The 26,844-nt window shown below is 42.8% G+C and overlaps 1 protein-coding gene across 3 annotated transcripts in view; it reads right to left on the bottom strand.

Moving 5' to 3' along the window:
* The window catches only part of strip2 (striatin interacting protein 2), a 96,757-nt gene extending 70,716 nt beyond the window's left edge, over positions 1-26,041 (bottom strand). For 2 of the 3 annotated variants that reach the window (XM_055231755.1, XM_055231756.1), the window contains exons 1-9: positions 25,798-26,041; positions 8,137-8,206; positions 6,753-6,827; positions 5,402-5,536; positions 5,057-5,177; positions 3,639-3,707; positions 2,321-2,427; positions 833-960; positions 576-764 (exon numbers count right to left, since the gene is read on the bottom strand). In XM_055231755.1, coding sequence (XP_055087730.1) covers positions 576-764; positions 833-960; positions 2,321-2,427; positions 3,639-3,707; positions 5,057-5,177; positions 5,402-5,536; positions 6,753-6,827; positions 8,137-8,206; positions 25,798-25,818 — 915 coding nt within the window. In that variant the 5' untranslated portion in view covers positions 25,819-26,041. Of the gene's footprint in view, positions 1-575; positions 765-832; positions 961-2,320; positions 2,428-3,638; positions 3,708-5,056; positions 5,178-5,401; positions 5,537-6,752; positions 6,828-8,136; positions 8,207-25,707 lie in introns of all 3 variants that reach the window. The other variant, XM_055231754.1, reaches the window with a different exon arrangement.
* Between the last annotated feature and the right edge of the window lie 803 nt (positions 26,042-26,844).

The raw sequence follows: 26,844 nt of genomic DNA, 5'->3' as shown, positions 1-26,844 counted from the left end.
AAGCCAAGTGCAACAAAGTATATGTATGTAAGGCTTAGACATTATTATTATTTTTTTTTTAATAGGCACCCATAACATCAAGTCAATTCTTTTGCCATATGCAGAGTACTTGCATATTCTATATATTGTGTATATACTGTGTACAATTACTTAATCATAACATAAAAACAATAATGTGATATTAAAGTTTCCCTAAGTAACTTTTCTTGTGGGAGGTCTCCCACCTGCTTCTCTCCATGGAGATGGATGGTACTTTCCTTGGAATGTACCACAGTATTCCATCAAATGTATATATTTTGCATTTATTTACACATTATAGTACATTACATTAATTACACATGTTTTTATTGCGCAAAGATACCCTAAAAACCTGTATTCTGAATATGAGTGGGGTCACGTCTCCCCAAATGGCTTGGCCTGGTGGCATCACTTGCTTGTCTCAATGGAGACAACCAGGTGGTGAACTCCCCATCAGAAAAGTTACATAGCGCACATTTAATGTCAAATATAGTTCATTACCTTGGGGATTTCTTAACAGTGATTTTCTTTTCATATACTGTGTCGTGTTCCTTTACCCTGCGACTGCGACGTCCCCTCTTCTGCTGCTGCTGCTGCTCAATCAGCTCCATGGCTGAGGCTGGGGGGGAGGCGGCTCTCATGGCCCGCACCACTTTGATGCTGTCTTCAGGCAAAGGCAGCAAGTTTAGACGCTCACGACCGCGAACCTTCATCTCCTGCAACTCCTCAAAACCTCCCAGTGTGAACTGTGACATACAGACAGAATGAGTTAGTGGCTGTGTTTTGGTAAAGGTTAAATAGTTTCTACATATACCAGAATGGTTTTCCACAGCAGCAGCAGGACTTTTTTCATGGGGAAGTGTGGAGCGTTCATGCTGCAGAATTTGGTGACCATCGTAAAGAGGAGGAGAGCAAAAGGTTCACCATTGTACAGAGGGGAACCTGAGATAGAATACAAATAGTTGATGCTTATGGAAATTTAAATCAATCACCTGAAAGACCATAGTTTGGGCTTTGGACATGCCTGATCTAATCCAACACTCATTTGTGTCGTAATATATACACACATGGACAAAATTGTTGGTACCTGTCGGTTAATGAAAGAAAAACTCATAATGGTCACAGAAATAACTTGAATCTAATAAAAGTAATAATAAATACAAATTCCATGAAATTTAACCAATGAAAGTCAGGCATTACTTTTCAACCATGCTTCAACAGAATTTTTTTTTTTTTTTTAAATCATAAAACCAGCCTCGACAAAAATGATGGTATCCTTAACTATTTTGTTGCACAACCTTTTGAGGCAATCACTGCAATCAAACGATTCCTGTAACTGTCAATGAGACTTCTTCACCTCTCAGCAGGTATTTTGGCCCACTCCTCATGAGCAAACTGCTCCAGTTGTCTCAGGTTTGAAGGGTGCCTTTTCCAGACGGTGCCTTTTCCAAAGATGCTCTATAAGATTTACGTCAGGGCTCATAGAAGACAACTTTAGAATAGTCCAATGTTTTCCTTTCAGCCATTCTTGGGTGTTTTTAGCTGTGTGTTTTGAGTCATTGTCCTGTTGCAAGACCCATGACTTGCGACTGAGACCAAAGATGCAGCAAAGCAGCCCCAGAACATAACAGGACCTCCTCCATGTTTCACAGTAGGGACAGTGTTCTTTTCTTGATATGCTTCATTTTTCCGTCTGTGAACACAGTGCTGGCAAAAACTTCCCTTTTTGTCTCATCTTTCCATAGGACGTTCTCCCAGAAGCTTTGTGGCTTGTCAGCATATAGTTTGGCAAATTCCAATCTGGCTTTTTTAAATGATTTTTTTTCCAACAATGGTGTCCTCCTTGGTCTTGTCCCATTAAGTCCACTTTGGCTCAAACAATGACAGATGGTGCAATCTGACAATGATGTTCCTTGAGCATGTCACCAAACAGCACAGTGCAGCCCTATATATAGGCCCACTGACTGATTAGAAGATTGTAGACACCTGTGATGCTAATTAGTGGACACACCTTAGATTAACATGTCCCTTTGTTTCTTTTTTTTTTCAGTCTTTTCTAGAAGTATCATCATTTTTGTCCAGGCCTGTTTCATGAGTTTATTTTTTTAAGTAATTTTGTTGAAGCATGGTTGAAAAGCAATGTCTGACTTTCATTGGTTAAATTTCATAGAATTTGTATTTATTACTTTTGTCAGATTCAAGTTATTTGTGACCATTGTGAGTTTTTCTTTCATTAAGCAAAGGGTACCAACAATTTTGTCCGCATGTGCATGTTATGTAGTATACTTAATTCAATACAAACCCAGCTCATTTTTAAAGGACTCTCGGGCAGTTTTCCACTCTGGTCTATCATCTTCAGTCTGAACCCTGATTGTCTCCACCATCAGATACATGATGCTCAATAACACTCTGGAACAATGCAAGAAATATTACAGAAAGTACAGGCCATTATAGATGGAGACAGAATAGGAGAGGTTCAATCTTCTTTAAGGCCACAGTATGTATATTTTTAGCCAACAATATAGTTTTGTTTTCATTTATTGCACTGAAAAACAGAAAAGCAAGCAATCTTACTCTGATTGGGCTCCACAAACGTGACTATCATCTGTCATGTAAATGTTGTTCCTTTGGCTATCTATCAATCTATATTATTTTTTTATCCATCTCCGTGGAGAATGTTCCAATGTATGGTTTTAACTTTCATGCAGGTGACATGCCACCTCATTCAGTTACATTCAGTGCCTTTAATAGTATCTATGAACAATTACAATTAGTTAGGCATTACACTTTTTAATAATCTAGATTCAGTTTGCAGTACACATTTTCAAAACCTCCAGGAGCATAAACATTTAAAGATGCACTTTGTAACTTTTCTATTTGAGGGAATGCCATACTGTGGAACATTATAGGCAAAGCAATCACGTCCCAACAGATGGTGACTCAACCAGAAACCAGACAAGTGCTTTTTAAATGTGATCTAAAGAATCAGATTTGGCTTTGCAGAGGTCTAAACTCCAGTGTTAGCAGGTTATGCAACAAGAAGTGGTGTCGTTTCCAGAGAAATGTATAAACAACTGCATTTGATTCAATTTAGATGGATCTCGCAGACCTAACACACCACCATTCCTTTAATTATGCACCATTTTACACATTAAGAACTTAATTAACTCCACAAAGCCTCTCGCTGTTTTCAAAGTAATTGTTGAAGTTGAAGCCACATTTTCCCGTTCTTCTGGGAGTGCACAGACAGAGCTCAATGTGTATGCGTGTGTGCATCTGTGCACCATTAAGTTTTGCTCAAAATTAAATCCATTATTAGTCTGTTGGAAAACACAATGTAAGTTAAATTAAATATAATAGTATATAATTACAATGCATGCAGTTGTAACAGAATAGAAATTACACATAAATGGTTAAGAAATATAAAAGCATGTGTTATAGAGCTGCAGGGTTTACTAGGATAACACTATAAGCAATAGCCATATTAAAGGTGTACTATGTAACTTTTCTAATGGAGTGTCCGTCACCAGCAAATTGTTCAGCAATGGCACTTATATCTAATACCAATACCGGCCTGATGCCCCCCTAACTATTATCATATGGCCAAGTATGGCTCTTACCTGAGCTCTGTGCTGTCTGCCAGGGAAATGGCTGGTTTCCTCACTGCACTGCTGCAGGCCTGACTGTTACTGCCCACAAGTAACACAAGCAAAACATCAGTAGTGTAAAAGTGCATGGATGAGTAAATCAGGAGGAGACTGATGAACAGTTAGTGCTCCATTTACATTTAAATACTGATTTGTTTTCGTTAGTTTTTTTGTTTTTTTACAAACTAACTGCAAACTAGGAGTGTGGAATTAATTTGGTGAGATGATCTGGAAAAAAGTAAATTATGATGTAATGTGTGTGGAAGATGGCATTGTGCTGCTGAGAGGACGATGTTTGTACCGAACGTTTATGATGGTCTGGATAGAGATGCATCGATGTTTTTTTCAGTTCCAATACCGATTTTGATACTATAGCTTCTGCCGATATTAACCGGTATCTGAGAGACTGATAACAGCATTAATTTCCTTTAAAACTAAAATAAAATGAGAGAAAACTGATCCAAATATGTTATAGAGATTATTTATCTGTCAAGTAACTGCTACAACTCTGTATAAATAGAAGTTCAAACATTATGAGACTTTCTAAGCCATCATCAACCGGTAAATAGTTATATTATATCCATTTATATGTCCAACCAGGATATCGGCTGAACAGATATTTGGAGGCAGATATCCAATCAAGCAAACTTTTCAGTATCGGCACTGAAATCTGATAGCAGTGTCAAATCAGTGCATGTGGCTGCTTTGTCTGAAATATTCAACGGTAAAAATAGTGTTTTTTACTTGAATGTTTTATGAATTATAACATCAGCCAGCCCATGGATTACAAGTGGAAAATAGCACAAGTGCTTCAACCTGGTACAATGCATCGCTTCTGTTAAGGGGTGTGCGTATGTATACCTAAAAATTATACATAAGTACAGTACTTTACTAGTTTTATTGTGACATTCCCCCACTGTAACCAAAAAGATTTAATAACTTACACCTTTATTACTGTTGTTGTTATCTAATAGCTTACAAAGGCACCCTTTTCCAAAAGAAAATATGGCTGAACAATTTTGGGGTAAAAATGCCATTCAAATTAATTTCCAATCCAATGTTTTGAAATCAGGATTTAGTTCACAGGGCACATGCTAACATTTGAGCATAGATATGTAAAAATAATAATAATTTAAAAAAAACTAAACTAAAATAAGAATCTCATAATTTTGAGAACATATTTGGAGAGATTTTCAGTTTTAGTTGTTTGTAGAAGACGTTTTAATACCCTACTAATTATAGCCTTTGTGATGTGATGATATACATTTTTTAATGTATTTATTTTATTTTTTTTATGTGTGCTGTTCTATGGACCGATATGACAGATGGCATACAAACAGAATTAAAGAATTTGAAATGTTGGTCAGAGATGGCATGTTGTGTGTACTCACTCCATCTCCATGCTGAGCAGCTCTAACAGTGCAGTGAAGATGCCCATGTTGTAGAGCAGAAACACATTGTGTCTGGACCAGTGTAGCACATCCATCTCTGTGTCACACTCATCAAACACTCCTACACAAAAGAACGCACACATGTGAGGAGAAAAGAACAGCACAAGATATCAGGAGTGAACAAGGATCATGTTTCCATTTCTACATCTGTCTGAGCTGCACTTGGAAAATCTTTTAATATTGAAATAAATTCCGTTCAATTCAAGTTTATTTATTTGGCATATTTAAAACAACTTTAGCTGACCCAAGTGCTTCACAAAATATATATATATTCATGTTCCTTACCTTGGGCAAGGTAGAGGATGGCTCGGGTGACCTTCAGCCTCTTGTCGCGGTCGGTGACCTCCAGAGTGTCCAGGAGCCTCATCACATAAGCACTCTGCTCCTCCACACAGAGCTCTGTCCACCTGTGTCCTTTGGCTGCATAGAGCATGACACAAGGTAAGAAGAGGGACAAGAATCTAATCTCATATTCCAACCTTGTGATACTGAAAACTCACTTTTAAGATTGCATATTTCTGTACTGACACATTCAGCATTTATCAAATAGTCAGGCAGTTATTATTAAAGGGCCCATATTACACTATTTTCTGATCTGATGTTGTTTCCTCATCACAAACAGGCCTGGAGTTGTGTTTTGTTTCATTCACACATGTCTAACACACAAACCCTGTGCATATTTAGGCCGAGTTCCTTTCTCAAACAGAAAACATTCTGTTCCACCTTGTGATGCCATGTGGTAATACAGGAGGTGTTCCACTGTGTTTTTAAACTCCTTACACATTCACTAGAATCCCAACCTCTATTGAACAAAAGGTAGCTGCTAATCTGAAAACTGCTGCTTCATGACATCACAAGGTGGAACAGAGCATTTTGGCGACTCGCCAGAGAGGGAGACATCATTTGCCTATCTGGACCGTGGTCCGCTCTGCTACACCGCCCCCCCGAGGAGCCTATGTAGCTGGGTCGAACGCCCATCCATAGGACTGGAAGTACTGGTGGGTCAGCAACACAACCCAGAGAAGAAGAAGAATACATTTCAACTCTACCCTACTCTGTGCTTTCGCTCTATTGCCATACCCATCCTGGTTCTCATCGACTTTGGAGCGGAAGAGGATTTCCTGGACCAGCAGGTGGCCGCCAAGCAGTCAGGGGTAAGGCTGGAGCCACTTGAACAACCCATCACAGCCCTAGCACTCAATGGAGGACTGTTAGACAAAACTAGGGTGGCGGGCTCAGTGACGTGCGTTACCTTGGCTGGCAACCACCACGAGACAAGGTGATTCCATGTCATTTCTGCCCCCACTACACCGCTCATCTTGGGCCATCCCTTGTTGGTGGCTCACAACCCCGTTATTGACTGGGCTAAGGAAAAGGTGTCGGAGTGGAGCTTCTTGTCACGCCAACTGCTTGCAGTCAGCCCTGTCTCCCGCTGGGGGTGCCAACTCCATCCCTAGTCATCCTCCAGGTATTATCCGTCCTCCAATTGACTTTACATTGGAAAATGTAAAGTGGTCTTTCCATAACTGCTGCTATTAGGTTCATATTAACCCGGTCTACATGATCATGGCATTTGTATTTTGCAATTGTTTCTGTAAATAACAGTGTCATTAGAAATAAGAAAATATAGATGTACCATGATTCTTAAAGTCCTCTTCAAAGTAGTCTCTGTTCAGGGCAAACTCCGGCTCTTCTGTGTAACTGTACAACTCTGTGGAAACAATAGAACAGAATAAACAAACCGTAGGGATGAGCGACAATTTTACTACCAGATAAGGCATTTTGGTAGATGGAAATATGATAAAATGTGTCGTTAAATGTATTAGTTGAGCTTTATGAAAAATTAATGTAAAATTAGCCACAAAAGTGCAGAAATAGCACTTGTTGAAAAGTTAATTATTTTTGTATACAGGTATCTTGAAAATAATGTTACATTCCTAATTTGATGCATTGCCCTCCTAATTAACAAATACTATTCTTATTAAACAGACTTGAACTAAAGTGTTGCTGCAAAATCCCATAGTTTGTAAAGTTGTTTGCATGGTGAGAGTATGAGTCATTGTTGACCCCATGAAGCTGTGTCTAAAATCTGGTTCACGTTCTGTCTCTGTCTCTGTGTGAGTCGATGTGACTAACACTGTCAAATCAGCTGTTACCACCAGCTGAACAATAAGACTGGGTTTCAAAAATCACTGCCTTCTTTCCAGGATAATGAATCATTATTTTGATGAGCAGCTGGGGTCCAGCACTACAATGGTGCAGTTATATCAGAATACTGTTGGTTAAATATGTTCATTTGTGAAAGCCTGAGCTCGTCTGATCTCAGAAGTTGAGCAGAGAATACAGGTGCCATTACAGTGGAGCAGCAGTGGCTCTAGTGGAAACTATCATTGTGTCCTTAGGCATGATACTCCACCCACATTGCCAAGTATGAATGTGGTGTATGTGTGAGTTTTGGTGCTGGTCTTAGGGGCTGACGCCGCAGATTGGCTTTGCTTCCAGCAGTCTTCTCCAGTGTAGCTCTGACTACAGTAGTCGCTTGCCACTGCCAAATATAGAGTGAATGAATAATGCACTGTAAAGCATTTTAGGTGTCTTGAATGGCACTATATAAATCCAATGCATTATTATTATTATTATTTAATAAAATGTTGCATTATTTTACACCTAACTTACCTTATTGATAAAATTATGTAATTGAATTGCATGGAATGTTCCATAACATGACATTATACGCTAATCTATCTTTCCTTTGGTCAATTACAGGGGTTTTTACTGCCAAAAACAATATCTTGAAAACACATATAATGGTATCATTGGGGTTCTGAGCTTTGTATCGTGCATGCAGACAGTAAGGATAACATGTAATACAAAAAAAGAAGAAAATGTGTAGCCTTGCCAACGTGTGCAAAAAGTAAAAAGAATCCTTGCAAAGAGATTTTCCAAGCGCATTAAAAAGAACCTATTGAGCAAAAATAATATAATGACTTAGTTTTGTAAATTCACATCTGTACTCTTACCCGAGAGTTCAGCGGTGAGTGTGTCCGTGTCTCCGTATTCAAACTCCAGGTTGGGAGACTCCATGGAGCTCTGTGAAAACAAACACCCACACAATTGAGTGTAGATACATTACTCATAATCACACTGCCCACGTGCCTACAAGCAAACAGACTGACACAACATAATGTGATGTAGGTACAAATTCACAAGACATCTACAGCCCATTGAAAAAGATATGGTTCAACTCCATGCTCCACCCACTCCAAGTAAACCTTTTTATACTTTTGCTGTCAACAATAAGAGTCAAGTAAACATGCTCATTCTCCATCAGTCTGTGTAGTGGCCATTACCATCACAATTAAGCAGTGGAGGAACGTAATGAAGTAAAAGTATTCAATTCAATTCAATTCAATTTCAATTCATTTATTTTTGTAACGCCCAAAATCACAACAACAGTTGTCTCGAAGGGCGTTCATGTTTTGGTTGATGGGGGAAACCGGAGTACCCGGAGGAAACCCATCCAGACACGGGGAGAAACATGAAAAACTCCACACAGAAAGGCCTGGTGACCCGGGGATCGAACCAACCTTCTTGCTGTGAGACATGAGTGATGGCACTCAGTCACCGTGCCGCCAAGACACAAAAAACAAAACAACAGGAAGAATCAGACACAACAGGAAAATCAGACACAACAGGAAAATCAGACACAACAGGAAAAATCAGACACAACAGGAAAAATCAGACACAACAGGAAAAATCAGACACAACAAGGAAAAATCAGACAACATAAGAAATCGGCCAGGCGAGGGGGAGGAAGACCAGACGAGGAGGAGGAGAGCCGGGCGAGGAGGAGGAGAGCCAGGCAAGGAGGAGGTCCAGCTGTCATCGGGGCATCTGAAAGAGATACACTCCACAGGGGGAGTGGGACAGGGGACAACATCCTGAGCAAATCCAGTCTGTAATGCCAATATCCCATATGGACCCTCTAATATTAGATAAATTTACTCCTGTTGATGAGGTGGAGATTACCTCAGTCATCATGTTGTCAAAACCATCAACCTGTTTGCTCGACCCTATTCCAATCAGGCTCCTCAAAGAAGCCCTCCCCCTAATAATAGATTCCATCCATAACATAATAAATATGTCATTAGAAAATGGCTACGTTCCTCAGTCCTTTAAGTATGCTGTGATTAAACCCCTTTTGAAAAAACCTAACCTAAACCCTGATGAATTAGTCAACTATAGACCTATCTCTAATCTTCCCTTCCTCTCAAAAATTCTAGAACGAGTTGTGGTGAAACAGCTCTGCCGCCACCTGCAGGACAATAATATATTTGAAAAATTTCAATCTGGATTCAGAGCTCACCACAGCACAGAGACTGCACTGCTTAAAGTAACAAATGATTTACTACTAGCTGCTGATAACGGGCTGGCTTCAGTAGTAAAGTACTGCACTTAAGTAAAGTACAGATACCTAAAATTTGTACTTAAGTATATTTTAAAGTGGATACTTTATAATTTACTTCACTACACTTGAGAGCAGGTATGTGTACTGTCTACTATACTACAATTTTGGATAGGACTAAAAAGTAAAAGTATTTTCTATTATTATTTGAGACCTGCTGAAAAGATGTTGATTTTTTTTAACTTTTTTTTTTTTTTTGTAGTTTAAGCAAACAATTATATACAAAAAATACAAATCAGTACATTTGAAACCTTATTAGAGTAAAAAAGTAAAATTATTTCACATAAACTTTGAGATCTAAGTATAATTTTAAATAGGTACCGGTACTTTAATACTTTTACGTAAGTTGATTTTTTCATGCGATACCTTTACTTTTATTTGAGTATTTTGTTTGCTTCGATATCTGCACGATGTGCTTAGGTCACTGCACTTAAGGTAAGACTCATACAAAATTGCTCCTACAAAAACTTTTCCAGAGTTAATAAACAGCATAGGATTCACTTTGCCATAAGCTATAATCTACAAATCTATATTCAGTTATAATATATTTGGTTTCAGTTCAGCCTCAGCAGCCACATCACTGGGAAACAGCTGTTAAGAAGAGTACAGACGCAAACCTTGCTTGCTCCTGCTGCTTCCTTCTTTACTTTGCTTTTTAATCATTTTACCTCTTCCAGTGCTGGAAGATTGGTTTAGTTATGATTGTTTAGACTTTCTTTTAAGTAAACAAAGACTTCTAAACCATTTTTACATTTTGTAACGACATTTCTGACGAGCGAGAAACATGGCTGGGGGAACAAACCAAAGGAAATATTTCTGTGGAATCTTTCTGTTGGAACTATCAACAGCAAATTAATGAGCTACAAGCACAGATATTTGTTTTAGAATCTCAAAAAGGACTTCACCAGATGCTTCCTGTGACTTTCAGTGGTAAGGAGGCCACAGATACTTTCAGAGAAACATAGACAGAAGGAAGATGAACAAATTTACCCGGCTGCTTCAGCTGAACACATGGCTGTTCAACGCATGTGTGGCCAGAAGACTGCACTACAATGAGAACTTTGATCTATTCTGGAAACGAGAGGACCTGTTCAAGGGAAATGGCCTGCACCTGAACAGAGGTGGAGTGAGAGTGCTGATGGATAACCTTCTCCACGCTCTGAGGCACCGGCCTAGACAGGCTCCTGGGCCAGTGAGAGAAAAGAGGAATGACAGAAGCATGCCTGATGCACCAACCAGAGACCGAGTCAATGTGTCAGCACCACCAGCAGCACCACAACTACCACAACCACCTCTCCCAGCGACGGAGTCACCACCAGCAGCACAACCATCTCCACCAGATGTCTCAGGACATACAGTCATGATAAAGATCATATCAGGCTGAGGCCCTGTGATGGAGCTATATCTACAGTTACACCACGTAGACTGATTAACAGAAGGACAGTTAGACTGTCCCATCAGAGAAATTTAGTTCACATTCCCTGTAAGAAGATAAACATCCAGTCCTACTGAAACTAATCTGAAACGTGCTGTGCTCAATGTCAGATCTTTATGTCACAAGTCATTTTTTAATTTATGATTTTATCTCTTCTTTTAATCTTGATTTTATGTTTTTAACTGAAACATGGCTAGACATAAACACAGGTAATACAATTCTAGTAGAATCAACTCCAACCACCTTCAAATTTGAATCAAACATGAGCAAACAAAAAGGGTGGAGGTGTGTGTGCATTTTTAGAGGTAATTTAGTTACTCACAGGTTGTCATTTGGGGCATTTTCATCTTTTGAATATGTTTCCTTTAAAAAAGAGCAAAAACAATCCCCCTCCATACGCTACTTAGTCATATACAAACCTCCCCAGCACTGTGAGTTTTATTGATAATTTTACTGAGATGTTTTCAGTCATATGCACTTTGATGTGTGATAGAAATTTAAGTATATTCATGTTGTGTCTTTAAAAGCATTTGATCTGTGTCAGTCTGACCATACATTAACATGTGTGAAGGCTCTGTCTCCATCCTACAGGAAATTCGCTGTTGTTCTACCAGTCTAAGTGTAAAAGTTCATTATCTTATGGGTGTGAAACAAAGTCACTCTGCTTTGAAATGTATGTAGCTTTGTCATTCTGGTATAAAATAGTCAGAGCTCAGAGGCTCGGAAATGAAGACTGGGGGTAGATGGGAACTTAGGATGGGGAGTGGGGGAGACGCTGAAAGGCTGCCACTCTGTGGCCAGGGCAGGCTTGGGCCGTGTCATATCTGTATCTGCTGTAACAAAGAATAAAGTTTTTTTTCTGTATTTCAAAACTTACCGAGCTTCACAAATTGATTACTTTTCATATAGATCTGTAATTTTTCCACAAGAGATGGTTTAGTTATTACAGGTGATTTTAATGTAAATATAATGTACAGATAATGTGTTTGACAGAAATGGATGCTGCTCTGTCTGATCATTTCCATGTGTTTTTTGACTTGTTTGTTATTCCCAAACCAGCAGCTGGTCGGTCGTGCAATTGTTTGAAGGAGATACATAAAAGATAACACAGGTGCACTGTTCATGGAAATGATACACTTGCCTCATGTTCTAATGTTAATGATTTGCTGAACTCTGTGGCTTTGAGCGTGACACCATTGCCCCGATGAAGGTTAAAATGGCTAAAGATAAGAAGAAAGCGCCATGGAGGAATGATGACTTGGTCAGGCCACAGAAAAGAGTGCCGGGGGGGCTGAAAGGGAATGGTGCAAGTCAAAGCTCCAGGTTATAGAACAAGGGAGAGGAATTTTTCTGACATTATTGGAAGTTGTAGTAACAACTCTCATGTCCTGTTTGCAACAGTAAACAGATTAACAAACTCACCATCTCCACTGCCATAAGAACTAATTTCCACATCTAAGTGCAATGAGTTTGCAGTATTCTTTAATGACAAGGTTCAGGGCATTAAAAATGCCATCAATTCCACGACGCAAATAACAACCCAGCACCCACCTAGACACTTAGAGCTGACTCACTTTGCACCTGTAACTGACAAAACTCTACAAGAGATTGTCACCAGTCATCATCTACATGCTGCCTTAATATGTTACCCACTAAATTTCTAAAGTCTGTGCTATCAGTTTGCTGTCACCACTCACTTGCATAGTTAACATATCACTTCAATTTGGAACATTCCCAAGAGCTTTGAAAGCTGTGGTTATCAAACCTCTCTTAAGGAAGAGCAGTTTGATGCCACAATGTTGAACAATTACCGACCGATCTCAAATCTGCGTTTTTTATGCAAAGTCTTTGAAAAAGTTGTTTACCAACAGCTTAATAACTTTCTCCAAATGAACAACTCCTTCGATGTTTTCCAGTCAGATAAGAGCAGTCTCAGTGCTGTGGTGGGGTCTAAAATCTAACTGACAAATGACATCCGCCTGAACACTGATGTAGGCAAGGTCTCAGTCTTGATCCTGCTAGATCTGAGTGCTGCTTTTGACACAGTGGATCATGGGATCCTCTTAGAGAGACTAGAGGACTGGGTGGGCATCTCTGGTACGGCACAAAACTGGTTCAAGTCCTATTTAGAAAACAGGAAGTTCTTTGTTGAAATTGGAAAATGTGTCTCAGATAAAATGTCCCTGACCTGTGGGGTGTCCCAGGGATCAATCCTGGGACCCCTGTCGTTCAATCTTTATTGCTGTGTATTAACTGGCCTTGCTGCAGCATTTAATGTGTCCTACCACAACTATGCAGATTAAACTCAGATCTATGTCTCACTGGCAGCAGGTGGATATGGACCAGTGGATTCACTCTGCCACTGCATCCAACAAATTAGTGTGTGCATGCAAAACAACTTTCTCCAGCTAAACTCATATAAGACTCACGTCATCATCTTTGGCCCACAGAAACAGAGAAAGTGTTAGCAGTCACCTCCAGTCTCTCTCTCTAAAACCTTCAAATCAGGCTAGAAATCTAGGGGTAATAATGGACTCAGACTTGAACTTTAACAGCCACATCAAATCAATAACATCTGCAGCTTTTTACCATCTAATAACATTACAAAAATCAAAGGTATTGATACATTTATTTCCAGTAGGCTAGACTACTGTAACATCCTGCTCACTGGCCTCTCCAAATGAGCATTGAGACAGCTGCAGTACATCCAAAACGCTGCTGCTTGGGTCCTGACTAGAACCAGGAAGTACGAGCACATAAGTCCTGTGCTCAGGTCTCTGCACTCGCTTCCTGTGGCTCAGAGAGCTCTCCATGGCCTAGCACCAAAGTACACCTCCAACATGTTAGTGCCATATGAACCATCTCACACTCTCAGGACTTCAGGGACAGGCTTCCTGCTGGTGCCCACAGTCAGGACTAAACATGTGGAACCAACATTTCAGTTTTATGCAGCTAAAACCTGGAACAGTCTTCCTGAAGATGTAAGACAGGCCTCTAATTTGACAATGTTTTTTATTCTGTAAAGCATTTTGAATTGCCTTGTGTATGAATTGTGCTATACAAATAAACTTGCCTTGCCTTAACTCTTGACCCCGGTCCCCCTGTGCTCAGCCTCTCACACTGCACTCCCTTTGATGTATACAGCTTCTGTTTAATGAGTGAAAATGAGAGGAGGGATGGAGGAAATGAGGGGAGAGCAGCTATACCTCCACCATAATACACAACCAAGGATACAACAACACTTACAGGTACTTAGAAAGGCTCAGATTTATAAAGGTGAAATATAAAATGTTGTTTGTAGTACATTTTTCACTCATAACAATGTTTTGGAGGTCTTTAGCAATCACTGTGTTGGACACAAGAAAATGACTCAATATTAAAGGCCCAATAATATTAAAGGCCCTATATTACACAAAATGGACTCTTGTGAGAGTGTTTGACTAACCCTTTATTATTAGTCTGTTTACATTTCCAAAACTCAAAATGCTCTGTTTCATCTTGTGATGTCATGAAGAAGTAGTTCTATTTCCTCCATTCTGACCACCAGAGGTGATGCTTCAAGCACTGAATGATCACTCTTGTGCATGAGCAGGTCGAGATTTAATAACAACAAATTCACCTATTACCTTCCGGTGACCCACGTGAGGCTATATAGTCACATGACTCCAGAAGCACAGTCTCTTTTTTTCTTCTCGCACTTAGGTCAAGTGAGTTGTGGCTACTCACGGATACTGCTTTGTACCACAATTGTTTTCCCATTTTCTTTAGTGGCAGCTTATTGCTCAGAGTTCCGTGACCTGTGACCTGTTCTACAGGTAATGCCCAACCGCTCCAGTTGGCGAGGTTTGGCACGAAATCTACCACAGAACCTTTATGCCCTGGTCGCTCATTGGAGGCTTACATACAGGTTATGGCAGGTATGCGACGGTCGGAAAGTCTGTTTGTGTGTTATGCCGGTCCACGTAAGGGTCAGGCTCTTTCTACACAGTGCCTGTCTCAGTGGGTTGTAGAGACCATTAAACATGCTTATGCCTCACAGGGGCGGCTGATGCCCGAAGGTGTGACATGCCATTCAACCAGGGGCCTTTCTACCTCCTGGGCTGCTATGCATTGAATTCCCCTAAATGTGATCGGTGCTGCGGCCTCTTGGACCTCACCCTCCACATTTGCCAGATTTTACCGGGTGAATGTAGTGGTCCCCCATCTTCTGGATGGAGTGCTACGCAAGCATCATCCTTCGCTATTAGGTAGGTTTTGCTGGATGTGGTCATCCAGTGCTTGAAGCACCGCCTCTGGCGGTCAGAAGGGATGAAATAGAACAAAAGTTACGCATGTAACTACGGTTCTATGAATCCCGGATGGCCGCCGGAGGTCTCTGTCCCTCGGAATACTCGTGCCATCACGAAAAGGATAAGGGACTGTGCTTCCGGAGTCACGTAACTATATAGCCTCACGTGGGTCACCGGAAGGTCATAGGTGAATTTGTTGTGATTTAATCTCGACCTGCGCATGCACAAGAGTGATCATTCAATGCTTGAAACACCACCTCTGGCGGTCATCCAGGATTCATAGAACCGTAGTTACATATGTAACTTTTGTTTTCAAGTTAGCTGCATTTTACCTTCAGTTCAGTAGAGATTGGAAGTTGGCTGAAATCATCCAGAGTGTTTTCTGTTTGAGAGAAGAACTCAAATATGCTAAATATGCATGGTTAAATGAAACAAAACACAACTCCAGGGATGTTTGTGATGAGGAAACAACTTTATAACATCAAGATCATAAAATAGTGTAATGTGGGCCCTTTAATAAGTGCTGTCCCTTTACTAATAAAATAAGAATATGGGGCTACTCAAGACCAAAATGTTTGGGAACCACTGACCTACAGCTACACTACAACTACAATAAAACAACACTCCAGCAGCAGAGGAGAACATGGAAGAGTGAAAGGGAAAAAGCCTGTTGTAAAGTAGATTAGGTGCTTTTCAGACCAGGGTCACAGAGTTGACTTCTGGCCTGACCTCAGATCAGCTCAGCTCACACAGTAACACCAGGGTAACAGGGCTTGAGGCAGAACCACATTTGCAAATATAAATAGCTTCCCCGTGTATAGACTATTGCAGTGGTGGAAAAAGTACTCAGTAAGTAATAAGTATCACATAAAGAAATCTACTCAAGTAAAGGTATTAATGTACATGTTTAAGATGTATTTAAAGAATAAAAAGTATTTTGCTCAGATTTTGAGGTTTTGAGGCTTCAAATGTTTTGTCCAACAGAAATAATTAAATTGATTTTTTTTTCCAAGCTGTTTCTATTTTTTTTGTTTTGTTTGTTTGCTCAAACTACAAATGTGCTAAAAAAAAAAATAAACCCCTCAGCCTTTTCAGCAGGTCAGACAATAATAATAATAAAAAATAAAAACTTTTACTCTTCAGTCCTGTTCAAAAATGTAGTGGAGTGGAAAGTAATGATACCTGCTCTCAAATGCAGTGAAGTAAAAGTAAAAAGTATTCACTTTAAAATGTACTTAAGTAAAGTACAGATACCTAAAATGCATACTTAAGAACAGTATCACTTTACTTTGTCACATTCCACCACTGAACTACTGACATAGAAGCTAAGAATAAAATGCTATACGGGATGAAATTTGGTCCCGTTGTTAGAACAGAAATGAGGTATTGTTACATCAGGATGAGCAAAATGAAAAAGAATATACAGTACAAAAATGTGGATCAGGAAGTAATTCATTAGTAAACATTCATATTGTATTAATAAAAAACACTGAGGCACCAGAAGTCTAAAGCATCTCAAAACAACATGATAGAAAATTTCACTTTCATAAAATATACCAGTGAAGTATAGCAGTCAGTGACTAATACTTGGACTTGAGCACATTACTTACAGATTACTCTTACAATGTTTTACAAAGACTGCAATCTGGAACTATATTGTGTCCCTATAGATTTTGATAAGTGTGATTGATAGGCGGACTAACCAAAGTGCATTAGTCTAGTCATTATACTCACTTATTATTCTGTTGTTTTTTTGTTTTGTTTTTTAATAATTGGACGACAGCAGCTCAGTTGGTAGAGTGTTTGTCCAGTGATGCAACAGTTGGCGGTTCAAATCCTGTTCTCAACATAACACCCGAGAACAAGATCTGAATGGTTAGATTCACTAATCCACAGGGTAGAGATTAGTTCAGCTCCACTCAAATGAAGCTCGTCAAGACTAGTGGTTATAGGGGTTGATAAAAAAGATGCATAGTTTGGTCAACAGTTGCAATACGAATCAATTTCTTAATTTATCTTATTAATTCCCCTCCCCGAACCGCCACCTTAACGTGGTGGAGGGGTTTGAGCACCCGAATGATCCCGGGAGCTATGTTGTCGGGGGCTTCATGCCCCTGGTAGGGTCACACATGGCAAACAGGTCCTGGGAGACGGGTCTGACTAAGAGCGGTTCAGAAGCCCCCCATGAAAACAAAAAGAACAAGGCCAGTTACGTCGCCCGGACTGGCGTTACCGGGGCCCCACCCTGGAGCCAGGCCCGGGTGGGTGCTCGGCAGCGAGCACCTGGTGGCCGGGCCTTTCCCCACGGGGCCCGGTCGGGCCCAGCCCGAAGGAACGACGTGGGGCCGTCCTCCCGTGGACCCACCACCTGCGGGAGGAGCCATGAGGGGCGGGTGCGGAGAGATCCGGGCAGCAGTCGAAGGCGGGGACCTCGACGACCGGATCTCCGGACATGGAGACTAGCTCTGGGGACGTGGAATGTCACCTCGCTGGGGGGGAAGGAGCCTGAGCTTGTGCGGGAGGTTGAGCGTTACCGGCTAGATATAGTCGGCCTCACCTCCACGCACAGCTTGGGCTCTGGAACCCAACATCTTGAGAGGGGTTGGACTCTCCATTTCTCTGGCGTTGCCCGCGGGGAGCGGTGGCGAGCTGGTGTGGGCTTGCTCATTGCCCCACAGCTCAGCCGCTGCATGTTGGGGTTCACTCCGGTGAACGAGAGGGTCGCGCCCCTGCGCCTTCGGGTCGGGGACAGGTCTCTCACTGTTGTGTCGGCCTACGGGCCAAACAGCAGTGCAGAGTACCCGGCCTTCTTGGAGTCCCTGGGAGGGGTACTAGACAGTGCACCAACCGGGGACTCCGTTGTTCTCCTGGGGGACTTCAACGCCCATGTGGGTAACGACAGTGACACTTGGAAGGGCATGATTGGGAGGAACGGCCTCCCCGATCTGAACAAGAGCGGTGTTTTGTTATTGGACTTCTGTGCTAGTCACAGCTTGTCCATAACAAACACCATGTTCGAGCACAAGGGTGTCCATCGGTGCACGTGGCACCAGGACACTCTAGGTCGGAGGTCGAGGATCGACTTTGTTGTCGTGTCATCTGATCTCCGACCACGTGTCTTGGACACTCGGGTGAAGAGAGGGGCTGAGCTGTCAACTGATCACCACCTGGTGGTGAGTTGGATCCGCTGGCGGAGGAGGAAGCCGGACAGACCTGGCAGGCCCAAGCGTATTGTGAGGGTCTGCTGGGAACGTCTGGCGGAGCCCTCTGTCAGGGGGGTCTTCAACTCCCACCTCCGGGAGAGCTTCTCCCTGATCCCGGGGGAGGTTGGAGACATGGACTCCGAGTGGGCCATGTTCTCCACCTCTATTGTCGATGCGGCTGCTCGTAGCTGTGGTCGTAAGGTCTGTGGTGCTTGTCGCGGCGGCAATCCCTGAACCCGGTGGTGGACACCAGAAGTAAGGGATGCCGTCAAGCTGAAGGAGTCCTATCGAGCCTTGTTGGCTCGTGGGACTCCTGAGGCAGCTGATGAGTACCGGCGAGCCAAGCGTGCCGCGGCTCGGGCAGTCACAGTGGCAAAAACTTGAGGTTGGGAGGAGTTCGGGGAGGCCATGGAGGAGGACTATCGGACGGCCTCAAAGAGATTCTGGCAAACCGTCCGATGCCTCAGGAGGGGGAAGCAGTGCTTCACCAACACTGTTTACAGTGCGGGTGGAGAACTGCTGACCTCGACTGGGGATGTTGTCGGGCGGTGGAAGGAATACTTTGAGGATCTCCTCAATCCCACTGTCACGTCTTCCGAGGAGGAAGCAGAAACTGGGGACCCAGAGGCGGACTCGTCCATCACCCTGGCTGAAGTCACTGAGGTGGTTGGCAAGCTCCTCGGTGGCAAGGCTCCGGGGGTGGATGAGATCCGTCCTGAGTACCTCAAGTCTCTGGATGTTGTGGGGCTGTCTTGGCTGACACGTCTATGCAACATCGCGTGGCGGTCAGGGACAGTACCTGTGGAATGGCAGACCGGGGTGGTGGTCCCTCTGTATAAGAAGGGGGACCGGAGGGTGTGTTCCAATTACAGGGGAATCACACTCCTCAGCCTTCCCGGTAAGGTCTATTCCAGGGTACTGGAGAGGAGAATCCAACCGATAGTCGAACCTCGGATTCAGGAGGAGCAGTGTGGTTTTCGTCCTGGTCGTGGAACACTGGACCAGCTCTATACTCTCCATCGGGTCCTCGAGGGCTCATGGGAGTTTGCCCAACCAGTCCACATGTGTTTTGTGGATCTGGAGAAGGCATTCGACCGTGTCCCTCGTGGTGTCCTTTGGGGGGTGCTCTGGGAGTATGGGGTCCGGGGCTCTTTGCTAAGGGCTGTCCGGTCCATGTATGACCGGAGCAGGAGCTGTGTTCGCATTGCCGGCAGTAAGTCAGACCTGTTCCCGGTGCATGTTGGACTCCGCCAGGGCTGCCCTTTGTCACCGGTTCTGTTCATTATATTTATGGACAGAATTTCTAGGCGCAGCCAGGGGCCGAAGGGGGCCTGGTTTGGGAACCACAGGATTTCATCTCTGCTGTTTGCAGATGATGTTGTCCTGATGGCTTCTTCGAGCCAGGACCTGCAGCAGGCACTGGGGCAGTTTGCAGCCGAGTGTGAAGCGGCTGGGATGAGAATCAGCTCCTCCAAATCCGAGGCCATGGTTCTCGACCGGAAAAAGGTGGTTTGCTCTCTCCGGGTGGGTGGTGAGTCTCTGCCCCAAGTGGAGGAGTTCAAGTATCTCGGGGTCTTGTTCATGAGTGAGGGAAGGATGGAGCGGGAGATTGACAGGCGGATCGGTGCAGCGTCTGCAGTGATGCGGTCGCTGTATCGGTCCGTTGTGGTAAAGAAGGAGCTGAGCTGGAAGGCGAAGCTCTCGATTTACCGGTCAATCTACGTTCCTACCCTCACCTATGGTCATGAGCTCTGGGTAATGACCGAAAGGACAAGATCGCGGATACAAGCGGCTGAAATGAGCTTCCTCCGCAGAGTGGCCGGGCGCCCCCTTAGGGATAGGGTGAGGAGCTCAGTCACACGGGAGGAGCTCGGAGTAGAGCTGCTGCTCCTACACGTTGAGAGGAACCAGCTGAGGTGGCTCGGGCATCTGCTCAGGATGCCTCCTGGACGCCTCCCTAGGGAGGTGTTCTGGGCATGTCCCACCGGGAGGAGGCCTCGGGGAAGACCCAGGACACGCTGGAGGGACTATGTCTCTCGGCTGGCCTGGGAACGCCTTGGGGTCCCACCGGAGGAGCTGGAGGACGTGTCCGGGGTGAGGGAAGTCTGGGAGTCCCTGCTTAGACTGCTGCCCCCGTGACCCGGCCCCAGATAAGCAGAAGAAAATGGATGGATGGATGGATCTTATTAATTTTGTCTATTTATTTTTGTTTGCTCAAAGCCAAAGCTTGATCTCGAAAACATAGTAAAAATAAGCCCTCAAATCATATGAAAAGTACTTTAAAAATTTACACCATTGATTAGACAGTAGTTTAACATTGTATGCTAGGAATAAAAGGGTTAAGTAGATTATGACTAGAGTGACAGTTCTCTGTCTCACATGTAACTCAGACCTAATGGTTTGTTTAATTGTGTGAAGAGCCCCAGGGAGAAGCACTGTAAATACGGATGTGTCTGACTCAGCCCTGCTCTCACTCAGTCTGCTATAAATACACCTGCCACAGAGTCCACCATGCCAGTGAAATGTTATGGGCCTATATTAGGTTATTTTTAATCTATGTTATAATGTTGCTTCCTCATCACAAACATGTTTAACACACTTTAGGCTGAGTTCAGAAAATGCTCTGTTCCACCTTGTGATGTCATGTGGTAATATAGGAAGTGCTCCACTGTGTTTTTAAACTCCATACACCTTCACTAGAATCATTTGGATTATTTCAACCCTGCAGTTGGCAATCTCTACTGAATTAAGGTAGCTGTTAACTTGAAAACTAATGCTTCATGACATCACAAGATGAAACAGTATTTGGACTTTTGGAGATGTAGTTAGACCAATCATGCAGGATTACTCAAACATGTCTGAATGAAACAAAACACAACTCCAAATATGTTTTTGATGAGGTAACAACATAACATGGCTTAAAGCTCACAAGAGTCAATTTTGTGTAATATAGGACCTTTAAAGCAATCATCAGCCATCTGAGGTTCATTTGAGGTTTTGTTCTAAGCTATCCGTCTCTAGTGCGTATCTTTTGCTGCAGATAAATAATACGAGCAGTCAGCATTCACACAATACTGCCAGTGTAAGTCTATTTATTACACTGTCAACAATGGAGAAATAGTGGAGTCTCTGGGGTACTAAAGAACACTATACGCAGAGAGATGGATATAATGATCAGGGCAATTAAATTAACTGGGTTTTAATCATGATTACAATTAATTCTTCAATGATAAAAGTTGTGTAATTGGAAAAAAAACAACAAAACTAGATCTAGGCCTGCCACAATAAATACTATAAAGACTTATCATTAAATGCATGAGGAATGGAACAATATTTTTGGGGTGAATATTTATCGTGGGGACTTTTCCTTTATACTAATGAAGAAAAAAAAAAGTTATTTTCATGTTATTTATTGTCTATATTTTCTTCAGCAATATATCGCCTTTCAAAATGTGTTATCATGACAAGCCTAACTAGAACAAGTCTGATCTGATCAAGATGACAGCTCATTCTGCCCTTCATGACCTAATTTACTGTGTCTTAAATTTATACAACATTAACACACAATAAATCTCTTCTTCACCTGGTTAACTTTTTACATTTGACATAGTCATAATGAGTATGACTATGTCTGAATCAGCATTCCTACCAATGAGTTAGCAAGTAGTCAGTTAAAATGGTCTATTATATTTATAGTAAGTCAACAGTATTTTTCAATCAGAATCAGAAGACTTTTATTGCCATAGTCTGAACACAGTTCACAAACTAGGAACTTGGTTCGGTGAAAAAGTGCAACATAAACACACTGAATAAATACAAATACAAATAAGGGCATGCACAAAGTTAAAAAGATATGCTTAAAAAAAATCAAGTGAAATACTTAAAGGGAGAAATATATACAATAGCAGCATCAGAACAACAGTGCAAAGTGGCTTATTAAAGTGACCGGTATTATAAAGTGTCCAGTTTAGTGCAGATATTATAAAGTGTTCATGAGCCAAACAGCAGAGGGGAAGAAACTGTTCTTATGGCGAGAGGTTCTGGTCCCAATGGACCGTAGCCTCCTGCCAGAGGGAAGTGGCTCAAATAGTCCATGTCCAGGGTGAGAAGTGTCAGCTGCTATACGGCCTGCTCGCCCCCGAGTCCTGGAGACGTACAGGTCCTGTATAGATGGAAGGCTGCAGCCAATCACCTTCTCAGCAGAGCGCACAATGCGCTGCAGTCTCTGTCTGTCCCTGGCAGTGGCCCCAGCAAACCACACAGTGATGGGGGAGGTGAGGATGGACTCAATGATGGAAGTGTAAAACTGCACCATCATCTGGACTGGCAGCTTGAGTTTCCTCAGCTGCCGCAGGTGGAACATCCTCTGCTGGGCTTTCTTGATGAGGGAGCTGATGGTCGGCTCCCACTTGAGATCCTGGGTGATGCAGGTGCCCAGGAAGCGGAAAGAGTCCACAGTGGTGATGGGGGAGTCCGTCAGGGTGAGGGGAGGCAGGGGGGCTGTGACTTTCCTGAAGTCCACAATCATCTCCACTGTCTTCTGGGCGTTGAGCTCCAGGTTGTTGCTGCTGCACCAGGACACCAGCCGGTCCACCTCCCTCCTATAGGCAGACTCATCGCCGTCGCAAGTACAAATTTCCAAATTGTGCCAAACAATTTCATATGTTTTTGTTGGTTTATTGATTATAAAGATTTTGCCCATTAGTAGCCTATATATGTTGCATGATTACACAATACTCAAGTAGTAGTTATTCAGTACCCAAAAATGACTACAAAGCTACCTTGCTAATTACAAATTTGACTCCTCTCCACCTCTCTAAATTTGAGTATGTGTGACTATTTGCATTCTATTTTTGGAAAAGGACAGCGACAAGGCCCTTGGTAATAACCTGGGAAAATCCAGATGATGCAGTTTTTCAGTAAATGTTTGTACACTGTGTTGCCTTTGTCTTATTTGAAGGGGATTAGCACTAGATTGTTAGTTAGGGTCCATTTCAAAGAGGCTGATGAACTGATTACAGGAATTAGAATAAAAGTCACACAATAATAGGTAAACAAGGCTATTATAGATTAAAGTTAAATGTATTTCACTCACACATATTTAACACACAAATCCTACATATTTAGGCTGAGTTCTTCTCTCAAACAGAAAACACTCTGTTCCAAAACAGTTCCATGCAGTAATATGGGATTCAATGTGATTATACTCTTAAGCTACAGTAGAACAGTTCTCGAATACTGACAGTCAATGAGTAGGACAATTGTAAAATAACTGAAATGATTTGTGTAACCTAGAACACATTCACTTTGTTTGTGGATAGATGGATACAGTGAGGCAAATAAATATTTGAACACCCTGTGATTTTGCAAGTTCTCCCACTTAGAAATCATGGAGGCGTCTCAAATTTGCATCTTAGGTGCATGTCCACTGTAACAGACATAATCTAAAAAAAAATCTGGAAATCACATTGTATGAGTTTTTAAATAATTTGTGTGTTACTACTGCAAATAAGTATTTGAACACCTGAGAAAATCAATGTTAATTGTCATGAAGCCTGTATGTTCCGTATCCCTGTGTGCTCTCCTCCTCCCCTACCTGTCTGATTCCGGAGCTGGGCAGAGTTCCTACGCCTCCCGTGCGCACCTGGAGCGCATCAGCGTAATCACCGCCACCTGTACCTACCGTTACGACAGTTAATATTTGGTACAGTAGACCTTGTTTGCAATTACAGAGGTCAAACGTTTTCTGTAGTTTTTCACCAGGTTTGCACACACTGCAGGAGGGATTTTGGCCCACTCCTCCACACAGATCTTCTCTAGATCAGTCAGGTTTCTGGGCCGTCGCTGAGAAACACGGAGTTTGAGCTCCCTCCAAAGATTTTCTATTGGGTTTAGGTCTGGAGACTGGCTAGGCCACTCCAGAACCTTGATATGCTTCTTACGGAGCCACTCCTTGGTTATCCTGGCTATGTGCTTCCGGTCATTGTCATGTTGGAAGACCAGCCACGACCCATCTTCAGTGCTCTAACTGAGGGAAGATCTCACAAAATCTCGCAATACATGGCCCCGGTCATCCTCTCCTTAATACAGTGCAGTCGTCCTGTCCCAAAAACACCCCCGAAGCATGATGCTTCCACCCCCATGCTTCACAGTGGGGATGGTGTTCTTTGGATGGTACTCATCATTCTTCTTCCTCCAAACAGGGCAAGTGGAATTAAGACCAAAAAATTCTATTTCCGTCTCATCTGACCACATGACTTTCTCCCATGACTCCTCTTGATCATTCAAATGGTCATTGGCAAACTTAAGATGGGCCTGGACATGTGCTGGTTTAATCAGGGGAACCTTCCATGCCATGGGTGGACAGGTGTCTTTATGCAGCTAACGACCTCAAACAGGTGCTTCTAATTTAGGATAATAAGTGGAGTGGAGGTGGACTTTTTAAAGGTGGATTAACAGGTCTTTGAGGGTCAGAATTCTAGTTGATAGACAGGTGTTCAAATATTTATTTGCAGCAGTAAAAAACAAATTATTTAAAAAAATCATACAATGTGATTTTTTAGATTATGTCTCTCACAGTGGACATGCACCTAAGATGAAAATTTCAGACCCCTCCATGAGTTCTAAGTGGGAGAACCTGCAAAATCACAGGGTGTTCAAATACTTATTTGCCTCACTGTATATTAGGCTAGAAGATTACTGTCTCACATTGTAAATAAAAGTGCATTAGTCAAGGTAAGCCCAATGCAATATCATCGACATGCAGTTGTCATGACTGAAGCCGCAACAGGGAAACCAAACCACAGAATGGAGGTCCGGGACAGCTGGAGCTATTTCAGTCAGCTGTCCCTCACTCTGCATTCATTGTTGGGGACTGACGCTTATTTCTCTGTAGCAGCCCGCATATGTGACTTATATAACGTGCAGAGCAAACGCCGTAAACATACAGAGAGAGGACTGAGGCATGTGTAGTGGGGGTCTTGTGACAGTCCACCTGCACTCCGCACCACTGTAGATTACTGCGGGGTTATTTTTGGGAGCAGCTCGCAAAAATAACATGTCTCACAGTAAGAGCACAGCCGCCTGTCGGCTCACGCTGCTAGGGCAGCGTGGCCCCAGGCTCCGTTCGTGCAAACGGACGTCCAACCAAAGCTCCCCAGCAACAACACTCTCACGGCAGCCCACTAAGGAACATTTACCTCCGACTCCTTCTGCGGATCCTTGAACACATCTTTGGCTCTGGCCTTGTGCCTGTCGCCGTTCTCATTAAGGTTATTAATGATAGGTACCTCCATGTCGTCCGCCTGCATCTTGTCCCGTGGCCGCGGCTCACTCTGTCCTGTATGAAGCTGTCACCGGCATCGCTCAACGGAGAGCTACACGCACACATGCACGCACACATGCACGCACACATGCACGCACACATGCACGGACACACGCGGGCACAAGGGGGTCTACAAGGTCCCTCCTCCGGTGCTGCTGCCGCTGCTATCTCCGTGTGTTTGATTCACCATCCCTGCACGGCCCAAGGGGGCGGGGTTAAACACTATGACAGCAACGTCATGCAGCTGATCACATCACAGGATCATCAGCCACCGAAATGAAATGGAACGAACGTCACTCACGTGGAGGCATCTTTGGACTGTGGTTACTTAGAGTTCTTCTTTTTGGTCTTTGACATGAAGAGCATGACCAAGACCATAGTCTGACGGTCGCACCTCACATGTACAGCCCATTATAGGCTATAATTTCAATTCAGGATACTATCATCCTCATTAAAACCTGCAGTTTAAGTCCCTGATTGTCATGAGTGGTATATGAGTGGAACTATGGGTGAGCTTGACTATGGGTCAGGTCTGCTGCCAGTTATTTTGTTGTATTCATTTATGTTTAACTTTTATTTATTGGGTCTTATTGCGTTATATTATTACAGAAAGTCTAAACCCAGAATGCTTGATAATGCATCAACATTTGTGAAAGACAACAGTTCCTTCTGCTACGTCTCTGAGCAATATAACATTCACAGTACAGAATAATAGTGACTACCTCCACTTATGTGGGTGCCCCTGTGAATTATTGATACTGTTAGGTGTAGAAGGATGTGTGTGCGAGTGCGTGCGGGTGTGTGTGTGTGTGTGGGGAGGGGGGGGGGGCAGGTCTGAGGGGAGCTGTGCACCCTCATCAATAAAACATACTGATCTTACACATAAATGACAGTGACTGTGTCATGTGGTTGAACTGATTCAGTGTCCTGCTGTATGGAGGACAGGAGCTGCTGAGGTAGCTGTTTTATAATTGCATTATTGTCCATGGGCAGGGGACAATAATGCGGATGT

The sequence above is a fragment of the Periophthalmus magnuspinnatus genome, chromosome 23, assembly GCF_009829125.3.
Source record: "Periophthalmus magnuspinnatus isolate fPerMag1 chromosome 23, fPerMag1.2.pri, whole genome shotgun sequence".
Classification (NCBI taxonomy): domain Eukaryota; kingdom Metazoa; phylum Chordata; class Actinopteri; order Gobiiformes; family Gobiidae; genus Periophthalmus; species Periophthalmus magnuspinnatus.
Note: the sequence above shows the minus strand (reverse complement) of the source record. Positions and strands in the feature narration are given on the sequence as shown.